General features: G+C 33.9%; 1 protein-coding gene across 2 annotated transcripts in view; it reads right to left on the reverse strand.

Annotated features, from left to right (window-relative positions):
* Positions 1 to 13,098, reverse strand: part of SKIC3 (SKI3 subunit of superkiller complex) — a 75,441-nt gene that overhangs the window by 15,285 nt on the left and 47,058 nt on the right. For both annotated transcript variants that reach the window (XM_070412349.1, XM_070412348.1), the window contains exons 33-38: positions 11,628 to 11,849; positions 10,359 to 10,431; positions 8,071 to 8,124; positions 7,786 to 7,897; positions 4,528 to 4,656; positions 261 to 382 (exon numbers count right to left, since the gene is read on the reverse strand). In XM_070412349.1, coding sequence (XP_070268450.1) covers positions 261 to 382; positions 4,528 to 4,656; positions 7,786 to 7,897; positions 8,071 to 8,124; positions 10,359 to 10,431; positions 11,628 to 11,849 — 712 coding nt within the window. The remainder of the gene's footprint in view (positions 1 to 260; positions 383 to 4,527; positions 4,657 to 7,785; positions 7,898 to 8,070; positions 8,125 to 10,358; positions 10,432 to 11,627; positions 11,850 to 13,098) is intronic.

A 13,098-nucleotide genomic window follows, 5' to 3' on the forward strand; every position in this document is an offset into this window, starting at 1 on the left:
AAATTCAAATACAAACTACTAAATGTAGTGACTGGCTTGTGGTAAATACTCAATAAATGTTGGGTGCTATCAATAATAAATGTTAGGGGCTATCATCATGATTATCATCACATCACCACTACCACCACCACTACCACCACCACCACCACTACCACCACCACACTACCACGTGCTCTTTAAATAGCATGCACTCTATCTGAAGTTATTTTCCAAATAGAATAAGAATCTATAAAACTCAATGGTCAATTCCATAACAATACCTTTGTGCAAAGGGCTTCAGCTTCTGATATTCTTCCTGTGTCTACTAGGCCTGTGACAGCTTGGGAGAGAGACCACTTTTCCAGAGATTCGTTGTAACTTTCGAAGAATTCTTTGTCTTTAACTATAAACAAAAAATGTCAGTGTTACTTTTTCTGCAATTTATAATGTGTTCACAGAGAAGTAAATAGTTGCTAATAAGGATCACAATAAGACTTAGGTAAATTTTTTAAACTTACATGAACCATTGGAATACCATAGACTATCCTATTATGAAATAGGTTTCTGAAAAGTTTCATGGTAGGAATATTTGTGATAACTTAAGACCTCACATACTTGTGACATATTAAAAATCACTACATCCATAGTAAAAGTAAAAATAATTCATTGAAAAAATTAAAGACTTCAATATAACTGACATACAATAAGTTGCACATATGCACATATTCAAATTGTACAATTTGATGAGTTTTAACATAAGTAAACATCTGTGAACCATCACACAATCAAGACAATGATCATACTCATGACCAAAAGTCTCCTTCTGTCCCTTTTTAATCACTTCTGTCCCCAACTGACATTACTCCTTTTACTTTATGTCCATAAACAACCACTAATCATTTTCAGTCAAAATAGATAAGTTTGCATATTCTAAAATTTCTTACAAAATAAAAAAGCATATACTCTTTGTCTAGCACAGCGGTTCTCAACCTGTGGGTCGCAACCCCTTTTGGGGTCGAATGACGCTTTCACAGGGATCACCTAAGACCATCGGAAAACACATATATAATTACATATTGTTTTTGTGATTAATCACTATGCTTTAATTATGTTCAATTTGTAACAATGAAATTGGGGGTCACCACAACATGAGGAACTGTATTAAAGGGTCGTGGCATTAGGAAGGTTGAGAACCACTGGTTTAGCATCCTTCACAATTGTTAACATAGTAAATGACATTCACTCTCAAATGTCAAAGCAACATTGCATTCCTAAGACAAACTGCCCTTGATCATGATGTAATGTCTTTGTCCGGTTTGCTATCATGGTAATTTTGTCTCAGAAGAAGTTAGAAAGTGTTACCATTCAACTTTCTGGTATTACTTCTTCCTTAAATGTTTGGTAGAATTCATTAGTGGTCCTGGAGTTTTCTTTGTGTGAGGATTTTTTAACTATAAATTCAGTGTCTTTATCAGATACTAGAGGCCTGGTGCATGAATTCGTGCACAGGTGGAGTCTGGCTGGCCCACCCCATCAGGGCCAATTGGGCAGGGCAGTCAAGAGGGAAGGACCGCGGGCGGTTGGCTGGCTGGCCCCACCCCCTGGTCGAACTCCTGGTCAAGGGGACAATTTGCATATTAGCCTTTTATTATATAGGATAAAGCTATACAGTTTATCTCTTCTTTAGTAAGCTTTGTGTCTTTTAGGGAATTTGTCTATTTCATCTAAGTTGCCACATTTAATGGCATAAAGTTGTTCATAAGCCTTTTAATGGCTATAGTAATGTACCCTTTCATTCCTGACATTGGTAGTATCTTTTTTTTTTTCCTGATGTCTGCCTAGAGGTTTATCAATTATATTGATCTTCTCAAAGACCTAATTTTTGCTTCTGTTGATTTTCTGTTTTTATTTCATTGATTTCTGCTCTTCATTATTTCTTTTTGTCTGCTTACTTTGGGATTAATTTTCTCTTCCTTTTTCTAGTTTCTTAAGGTAAATGTGAGGTCACTGATTAGAAGCCTTTCTTATTTTACAATGTAGTCATGTAATGTTATAAATTTCCCTAAAAATAGTGCTTTAGTAGCATTGTAGAATTTTGATACGCTGTTTTTAAATTTTCATTCAATTCAAAACATTTTCTAATTTCCCTTCTGATTTATTCTTTGACCTAGATTATTTAGAAGTATGTTAGTTTCTTACTATTTGGTAATTTTTCAGATATGTTTCGTTACTGATGTCCAATTTAATTTCATTGTATTAAATAATATACTTTGTAAGATCTGAATCCTTTTCAATTATTTACATCTGTTTCCTGGCCCATAATATGATATATTTGGATAAATATTCTTTGTACAATTCACAACAATATGCATTCTACTGTGGTTAGAAGTGTTTTACAAACACCAGTTAAGTAAAATTAGTTGACAGTCTTGTTCAAGTCTTTATTATGTCTTTACTGATTTTTCTGTCCAATTGTTCTATCAATTATCAAGACAGTGTTGAAACTTTTAACTACAATTGTGGATTTGTCTATCTCTCCTTTTGGTTCTACTTGTAAGTTTCTGCTCCATGCATTTTTTTTTTTCAAAAAAAAATTTTTTTTACTATCTTACTATGAAATACCATGCATATTTTATGTCTTTTAAAGTTCTGTTAATCAGTGCCTAAATGTTTACTACAGGCATTCTCAGAGATATTGCGGGTTCATTTACAAACTACTACAATTAAGTGAGTCACATGAATTTTCTGGTTTCCCAATGAATATAAAAGTTATGTATATACTATAGTGTAATCTATTAAGTGTGCAATAGCATTATGTCTAAAAAAACAATGTACATACATTAATTAAAAAATACCTTTTTCTAAAACTGCTAATCAGCTTCTGAGCCTTCAGTGAGTTGTAATCTTTTTGCTGGTAGAGGTCTTGCCTCACTGACAGATCAGAATGGTGGTTGTTAAAGATTAGGGTGGCTGTGACAATTTCTTAAAATAAGACAATAATAAAGTTTGTCACATTGATTGACTCTTCCTTTCACTTAACACTTAGAGGCCATTGTAGGGTTATTAGTAGTCTAATTTCAATATTTATTTCAGGAAATAGGGAGGCCCAAGGAGAAGGAGAGAGATGGGGAAATGGAGGGCCGGTGGAGCAGTCAGAACACATACAACATTTATTAAGTTTGTCATCTTATATGGGTGTGGTTGGCGGTGCCACAAAACAATTACAGTATCACAGATCACCAACACATAGAGTTATAATGAAAAAGTTTGAAATGTTGTGAGAATTACCAAAATGTGACAAGAGACATGAAGTGAGCAAATGCTGTTGGAAAAATGGTACAGAAAGACTTGCTCAACACAGGGTTGCTTCGAACCTTCCATTTGAAAAGAACACAGTATCTGCAAGTACTATAAACCAAAGTGCAATGAAAGGAGGTAGACCTATCTTGTTACGTCCTCTTGATGAACTGATTCCGTTGTGAAATGACCCTCGTTATCACTGAAATATTCTTTGCACTGAATTCTAATTTGTCCGAAATTAACATGGCCACTCCAACTTTCTTTTGATTAGTGTTGGCATGGTGCATGTATCTTTTTCCATCCTTTTACTTTTTAGGCTCTTTTTACCTTTATATTAAATACAGATTTATATTTTGTCTATATGTTTCTTTTTGGCAGTAGTTGGCTCCTGCTTTTTTATACAATTTGACAATCTCTGCCTTTTAAGTGGGGAATTTAGGCCATTTATATTGAATTTGATTAGTAATATGGCTGGGTTTAACTCTAATGTGTTATTACCTCTATCACAAAAGGCCTGTGGTCGTCACGCCATAACGCAGAACGACCACAACCAGACTCACCAGGAGACGAGTGCGGGTAGGCGGGGCCACGTGATTTCGTGCGCTAAGCTTTATATTTGCTCCATCTATTCTTTGTTCCCTTTTCCTCTTCTTTTGGATGATTTTTTATTATTCCAGCTTATCTGCGTTGGTGGTTTATTAGCTATAACTCTGGTTTTTTAGTGTCTATTTTAAGGTTTACAGTATTCATCTTTCACCTATTACAATTTACCTTTAAATAATATTACACTACTTTACTGATAGTACAAAAATTTTACAACAAAATACTTCTATTTTCCCCTCTTGCCCTTTGTGGTATTGTTACTATACATGCTTTAAGTAATCCATTACATTCTAAAGAGATCTTTATCATGTGTCATTTGTATATATGTTTCTACTGATGAATTTTCCCCCTTACTCTGGGTGGTATTTTTCTGCTTCTTTGCATACCTATTAAATTTAACTGGATACTATCCATTGCAAATTTTACCTTGTTGAATGCTAGATATTTTTGTATTACTATAATGTTCTTAAGTTTTGTCCTGTAAGCAATTCTGCTTCTTAAAAATGATTTAATCTTTTCAAGGCTTATTTTAAACTTTGTTAGATAAGACCATAACAGCCTTTAGTGTTCCCACTACCTATTGGTGATATTCTTTTGAGTACTTTATCCTGAATTTATCATTACAAAATGCTGTTTTAAACTTACTTGAAGCAGAAACAGCAGATAACAGTGCCAAATACAAATCCATCCTTTTTGGCTGAGTGTTGTTCACTAGAGCCAGTTTATCATCAGCATAACAAGCTGCCATTAGCCCAGCCCAGATAGCAGGATCACCTAAACATAGGAAATAGAGTTAGAGGCCTTGTTAATATTAACATGTTACTAAAAAAAATACCAAAAAAGATAGTTTACAAACACACACAAAAATTATTTTTATCTACAAAAATTCCATTTTCTTAAAATTAAATTATACTTGTTTTCAGAAGATGCATTACTATATTCATCCTTCAACATTTGCCATTGTTATCAAACATGTCAGAGGATGAGAAATATCCTATTAAGCTTTTCTCCCAAGGATAGTTCAGTTGCCTAGACTGCTATGTTACTGTGGAAAGGTCAATTATAGTCACTTTCATTGGACAAGTCCCATACAAGCATGCAATTTCATCAATCAGTCCGTTTTAAAGGCTCAGTCATAGGTAAAGCAAGGTAACAATTTCTAAGTTCTTAAGAAAAGTTTGAGCCAAAATAAAAGCTCAAGACAACTATATTTTACCTATGTTCTAACAGCCAAGCATGAAAGTCACTTTAACATTCCAAGGGAAGCAATTATAGTATTATATATCTTTTCATTCATTTGATCTTTCCTTTCTTCCTCCACACCTTGATAGAAGCTTCATGGCATTAGGGGAAAGACTGATAGAAGCAGGTTAAGGAGGTAATAATACCTAGAAAGAGATTATGAGCATAAACTCCTCTTTATAACAAAAGTGAAAAAAAAAGCTAGGAACTTAGGTTTTTAAAATTTGTTTAATTTTTTATTTTATAAAGAACATTTTGCAGTTCAATTCAGTGGTTAATATTTTAGTCTTGCTACTCTTGAAAAGCAAATAAATAATTTAAATTTTCCACAAGGGGGTGCTAGGTAACAATACAGTCATTTAAGCATACATTTTTAGCTTCAATTTTATATTTTTTCATATCTAACTGCCCCATTTAGCATGTTTCCTATCAAATGTCTGAAATCTATATCTATTTCATTTATAGATTATTAGTGTTACTGCTAATGGTACAAGAAACATAAGAAATCTAATACAGATGAAAAACTTTTGCAAAAAAATTATGTATCTCCATATTACAAAATAATTTCTGTCCCAGATAACTACCTTATTTTATTTTATTTTATTTTATTTTATTTTATTTTAATATATTTTATTGATTTTTTACAGAGAGGAAGGGAGAGAGATAGAGAGTTAGAAACATCGATGAGAGAGAAACATCGATCAGCCGCCTCCTGCACATCTCCCACTGGGGATGTGCCCGCAACCCAGGTACATGCCCTTGACCGGAATTGAACCCGGGACCCTTGAGTCCGCAGGCCGACGCTCTATCCACTGAGCCAAACCGGTTTTGGCAACTACCTTATTTTAAATAACATAAGACATATTCAAATTCCAGGATAAGGAAATGGGGACCATTCCCTAGAATTTATAATGTGGCTTAGTATTAGCTTTGGGTTTAGGTCTAACACTGACACTTAACTACGTGGCAGCTTTTCCTTTCAGACTCATTTTTCTATAAAACAAGGCAACTGAACATGCTATCAGGTTTACAGTACTGCCAACTGATGTGGACTCAATTTCTGAATATTGATTTACTAAGATACTGAAAAAGAGATTCCTTTAGGGCTTTCTAGTATTTAGATTTTGGTAGAGCAAATAGACATTAGTTGCTAGATATTTCTTCTATCTTAATTCAAAAGAATTGCTGTTTTCATCAACTCTTTCATAGATAATCGGCAACTCAAATTCCCTTGGAAACAAAGTAATAATATAAATACTTTAAATATAATATATATATACACCTAAAAAATTTTAAATATAATTTGCTAAAAAATACCTCTTAATATCACAGTAATCTAGCAGAAGCTGGATTTCCTCCCATTTAATTCTAAATTCTTGAGATTATATTTAAAGTTCTGAAAAAATCCCTTGTATTTATTTCACCTAAAGATCTACAAGAAGGTGTAGCGTTACTGTATATAATTACAATTATATTCACTTTCATTGGACTCCAAGGACATATCTCAAACAGGTACTCATCTTTATTATTCAGTCCCTATTTTAAGCACCTTATATGATGACTCTGCTTCCTTGGGTACATATTTCTCTAGATAATATAGGAAAATCAGAAAACATCATTAGAGAGGACCTTATTTGGGCAATCTTCCTTTCTAAAGTTTATGCCACTTAACACAATCAAAGGCTAAGAGATCTTCTGTAACTGCGGATCCACAGTAAGAATTATTGAGAGTAATTCTAACACTTGCTTGATAACACTTCCAAAAATCAGAAACATACCCAATGTGTAATATAAATAAACTCAAATGTTTAGGGTCTCTTTTCATTCTGATTATTTCAAAAACAAAAGACATAATAAACAATAAGATATTGGTCTGGTTATTTTATAAAAATTCTCTGAAATATTTAATATTTGCAGTTTAGTTAGAATCTTTACAATGTACTGTGAAGATAACATGGAACCTGTTCTTTGTATACTTGTTTCCCATCAGTACCTAGCCAGAAGCAATAGCATTCTGATCTAATAACTGTTTGAAGTGCTCTAAGGAAATAAATTGTTTAATGCTGTATTTTATATTAAAAATAATATATAAAAATATGTCTCATAACCCTACACTGCTGCACATTCTAGTCCTCTAGCAGCAGTGGAAGAATGCTGATGCAGTCCACATGCAGTTCCTTAGTACCTTTTGTGATAGATGGGGTATACATGACACAGCTGGTTAGGACTAAGAGCTAGTGTGGGTGAGGCTAGCACTTTGGCATTTCAAACCACAAAAGACATATTTCCAATCTTCAAGGAGGTAACTACACATAAAAATAAATAAATATGTTTATTAAGTAATTTATTAGCTATAGGTAAACCTTATTAAAGCCTGATAGGAAATAAAAACTACTTCTTGAAAATATGTAATTCAGATTTTCAATAACAGATAATAAACTACCTTCAAGCAAACATTCTCTTGAGCCTGCTTCAATAATTGATTACCTCTTAATTACCACTAGCCAAAAGTAGATAATCAAATATTTATATGCAAAATCTTCAAATATTTTCTTAAAATTTCCTTGTCTTATTTCATAAAAATACAAACTTTGCTCCTATAAATCACAAATGAAAGATGAACAGAATCCTAATTAATGAAGTGGGTTGTATTATATTCACCTGGAGAAAGGAGAGTTGCCTTCTGAATGGTCTTTAATGCAATATTTTTTTCATCTTCTGCTGAACTGCTTCCCATAGCCAACTGATTTACTGCAGTGTACAGTAATGCCTTCTACACAAGAGAAAAGAAAGGTGTTAACCAATTCTCTTCAAAGCTACCTGCATTCAAAGTGACTAAAAGTATGACTTTATTGAATATGATGTGACCCCTAAGCCTAGGAAGAATTATTCTTTCATAAAATATATTTAACAAGTACAACATTTCCTTTACTAGGACAAACTAACCTTTCCATGATTTGAGTCCAGAATATGAGCCACATTTCCTGCTACAGCACCTCCCTATAATAAAAAAGAATTAATTTTTAAATAAAACTTAAAACTGATAAAAATCTCCATTAAAGTATGTGAAAGGTTCGGTTTTATCACACTCACAACTCTTAAACTCCTTAAGTATCAACTTATTATTGTTTTAAAAGACCAGTTTAATATTTTTATTTAAAAAATTCTTTTTTTACTATAATCATTTCAACTCTGCTCAGTAAAGATCTAAAAGTTATATGATTTTACATAGTACTAAATGAATATACACATTTTCTAACAATATATAAAAGACTGTAAAAGGAAGACTGAAAGAGAAAAAAAGAATGGGGGTGAGAGACCATAAAACCTATTATAAGATAAACTAACATTGGTTTCTTCACAAAAATATAGTATTTTAAAAACTTCTATATTCCCTAGTAAAATGAATAAAGTTCAGAGGAATAAAGTTAATGAAGCTCATCATTGCTTCAATAATCAACTCAATACTAAAATGAAAAAACATATGCAGCCAGGTCAGCATGGCTCAGTGGTTGAGAGTTGACCTATGAACCATGATTTGACTCCAGATCAGGGCACATGCCCAAGTTGCAGGCTCCATCCTCAGTGTGGGGTGTTGCAGGAGGCAGCTAATCAATGATTCTCTTTCATCATTAATGTTTCTCTCTCTCTGTCCCTCCCCATTCCTCTCTGAAATCAATAAAAATATATTAAAAACAAACATACATATGCATAACAGTTTTCATAAAGTTGACTTGAAATCCTTCATTTTTTAAAATTCAGTTACATATTTTACCTTGAAAAAAATAAGGATGGTTTCATTTTAAGTCAGAAGTATACTATAATCGTCACTTAATATCAGAAGTGTGTAAGTGTATCAGAAATGTTTTAAAACAGTATTTTAACACATAAAGAATGCTAAAACTAAACTTTTTAAAATGTTAATATAAAACAAATAGAAAATGGATTAAAAACAAGAACGACAACACAGCAGAGGAGGAGGATTCAGGAGTTATATCTGGGATTACACATTACCATAGCCACTAACTGTGATTTTGCACAAGTTATTTAATCTCTATTTTCAAGTGTCCTCCTTTATACAATGGACATTCATTGGACCTACCTTCATATGGTTGTTCTGATTCAACAACAAAACACACACAAATGACTAGCACAGTAGCTGGAACACAGTAACTAATTCCTTTCAGTGTCTAATAATGATGGTCTTCTGCCATTTGCAGATCCTAACAAATGTGAATTTTCATTTTGAAGGACTCGTGGGCTAGTGGGACAGAAATCAAAGCCCAGTATTCACATAAAAAGGGGGAGTATTAGGAAACCTATATAAAAATAAGCTGAGATCCCTCAGGTAAAGCTGAATCAGAAGTAAACCAGGTTTCAAATGACCTTGAAATCCAGGCACAGAGTAGTCTAGTTGGTCCAGAAACCTCAAGTTCTCAACTTTGTTTAAGGTGGTTCCAGATTGGTGGAGCTCTCAAGCACCTGGCAGAAATAAGTGTAATTTCTATCTATAGAAAGGTACCTTAATCCTAGGCTGCTAATTATTTTCAAGTATACACAATCAAGTAAACAAAGCCACTGTGTGAGAAAGCCAGTAGGAACAACAAACGAACAGGCCCACACAGACTTCAGATATTGGAATTTTTAGATGTAGTAAGTGTTCAGAACTTATTAGCTACTATCATTATGTTTACCAACTAGTTAAATAAACAATGAAAGCTCAAGAAGTTAACAAAATATTTCATTGGCTCCTGGAATATATCTGGCTTTTATGAATTAAAGTACAGTATGTAATAGCCTGTATAGAACATTGATAATCCTGTTTAGATTTACATTTTTAAACACTGGCAGTGTTCTAGTTCTTGTATTCTTATATTTAAGGAGCTTTCAAATAAATTTATCTTTGAGATTCAAAACACAATAGCTAATGCTTATTAAGTGACAACATTATAAGCATAATCTTATCACATAGTCATTAACATAATCTGTATGTGTTCAAGAGTCCATCTAATTCTCTGCATCGTCCATAACACCCAAAGCAGTACAAGAATATATGGAAGAAACTCAATGTACTCTTCTTGAATAACTATTGGAAATTATGGTTAAATAACAGAACTCCCTTGCTGCATTAGTTAATTATTTTGCAGAATTATAATGCTAATACTTTAAAATTATATTATTTACCACATCACAGGCTAGTTAATCTTTTTGCCAGGATTTTGAACGTTACTCACCTTTGCATTTCGTTGTGCATACTGAGCAACCACTCGGGACAACAGAGACCAAAGAGCAGGATCAGCTGGGTTACTACAGAGATCATCAAAAGCAGAGGGCTTAAAGATGGGAGTTACTTTAACCACAAAAAAGTCCAAGCAACCAGCATTTTATCTAGTACCTAAGCTTAAAATCTTTAGACAGCTAAAACAATCTATAATAATAAAAGTGTAATATGCTAATTAGAATGGAAAAGACCTTCCAGATGTCATTCTGGACATCCTTCCAGATGACCTTCCAGACGAAGCTGCAGTGGCAGTGGCAGAGGCAGAGGCAGAGGCAGTTAGGGGCTAGGCGAGCAGCTGGGGCAATCAGGCAGGCAGGAGAGCAGTTAGGGGGGATGAGGCAGACAGGCAGAGATGATTAGGGGCAATCAGGCAGGCAAGCAGGCAAGCAATTAAGAGCCAGTGGTCCCGGATTGTGAGAGGGATGTCTGACTGCCAGTTTATGCCCGATCCTGCAGGGATTCCTGTAGGATTGGGCCTAAACCGGCAGTTGGACATCCCCGGAGGGGTCTCAGATTGTGAGAGGGTACAAGGCCAGGCTGAGGGACCTTCCCCCATCTGGTGCACAAATTTCGTGCACTGGGCCTCTAGTTTCATATAACTGTCCATGTGTGGTTGAAAGTGTCTTAATTTTTAGAAAACATATTTTATATCTCTTTCATACAACAATCCTTATGAAAATAAGAAAATAAAACAGCAATGTAATGATTATAAAGCCATAAGATCTAATTAAGAAAGCTTAAGGAAATGTAATATATGTGTCCAAAGAAAACATAAAGAGATGAGAGCTATGGAAAAAAAACAAACTCATGATATAACACTTTACTGCTGAAGATAAATACCACTGCTGCTAGTGAGAACAGGTTTCTATATTCCAAACTTTGAATACGTTAATGAATGCTTATGTGGCCAAAATATTCTTAATGCCATCAAAATGGACAGTATCTTATTACAACCTGACAACATCACAAACTTGAGAATTAGTAAGGGCTTTCATACTAAAAGTTGAGAAGGGCAAAATTTCTGTTCTCTCTATTAACTGACTTTAAAAAAAAACGCCATAGATGAAATAATATGAATTTATGGGCAATTTCATAAAAAACACATTTTGGTTTCCAAATGTATATGTGCACCACCTCATTTTATATTCTTAATAAGATCCAAATGTCAGAGACCACCTCATCAAGTATAATTCAACCCTGAGTTTACAAGCACAGAATTTACCTGTGAACAGCTTTAGATGCTTGTCTCTGCACTGCCACACTGCGGCCTTGCAGCGCGTAAATCGCTGAAGTAAGAAGGCACCTCTGATAATCACTGTCTTTCTGTTTGACGTGCTTCAGTAACTCATTAAGTGCTGCTTTTGACAGGGTAGCATCCTGCATTGCCAATCCCAAGGCACACAGGGCTTGAAGACTCTCTACGGTTGGCTCCTTTAGGACAGAGCTGTAAATATATTTTTTAATTGCTGATTAGTTATAAATACAGTAGTCTGTACCTATCTATTACAACATATTTAACATCTAGTAGGAAAAGCAATTTACTTAACGATTCACCAAACTAAGCCCAGCTTTGAGATAGATATAAGAACAAACTGCTTGGCTTCTTGTAACAGCAATTTCCCTGACTATCTGGCCTTTCACAGAGCAGCAATAGCCAAATTTACTTTTTGGTCATTATATCTAAATTTCAGAAAAAACTTAATATTTCTAATAATGATTACAAATGCTGTACCATAAAAAAAGGAGAACATCTAAAAACTTTTTAAACAGTTTATTAAAATGTAATAGAAATATTCAAAACATTACAAAATAACGCATAGAGGTAATTCTGTGTTTTTACAATGATTGAGGAGCGTCATTAGCATATAAGGGGTGGGGGAAGGAGATGCACTCTTCCTGCAATGGGGAAACCATTCTGTACTATGAGTATTTGTACCACTGAAAATGCCAATAAAGCACTTAGTTGATAACCACTGTCCAATAGCATTATCTTAATCATCTATTGCTTTTGAAAAAATTAAGATTAACTTTCTAAAAAAAAAAAAATCCAGAAGTCAAAAAATACTCTATGAATAACCACATATATCATCGGCTGTTATTTTTAACTTATGCTCAAAATATAGAAATAGATACAAGTTATATTGGTAGCATTTTTTAAGAAAAGACTCAACTTTAAATTAACTTTATCATGTTAACTTGAAAAAGGAAAAAAATCTCTTTGGGGATGCAAAAGGCCAAAAACAAGGTAGTTACAACTGCCTTCATTAAAATTTTAAGATCCTACTATATCAGGTGATAAATTACTCTTTTAAAAAATAAATAAGTAGCCCTAACCAGTTTGGCTCAGTGGATGGAGCATAGGCCTGCGGACTCAAGGGTCCCAGGTTCAATTCCGGTCAAGGGCATGTACCTTGGTTGTGGGCACATACCCAGTAGGGAGTGTGCAGGAGGCAGCTCATCAATGTTTCTCTCTCATCGATGTTTCTAACTCTCTATCCCTCTCCCTTCTTCTCTGTAAAAAATCAATAAAATATATTAAATAAATGAATGAATGAATAAAACACAGTGCACAGGATGATTTTGAAGGGCTGGATGGATCCAGGACTAAGAATTAAGCCACAATTTCTAGTTCCACCTGTGACCATCAGTTCAGAACCAGGTGGATCTAATCTCTTTTGTTCACCAAACAGTTC

The sequence above is a fragment of the Myotis yumanensis genome, unplaced genomic scaffold (genome assembly GCF_028538775.1).
Source record: "Myotis yumanensis isolate MYYU_CA2020_CCGP unplaced genomic scaffold, mMyoYum1.0.hap1 SCAF_4, whole genome shotgun sequence".
In the NCBI taxonomy this organism is placed as follows: domain Eukaryota; kingdom Metazoa; phylum Chordata; class Mammalia; order Chiroptera; family Vespertilionidae; genus Myotis; species Myotis yumanensis.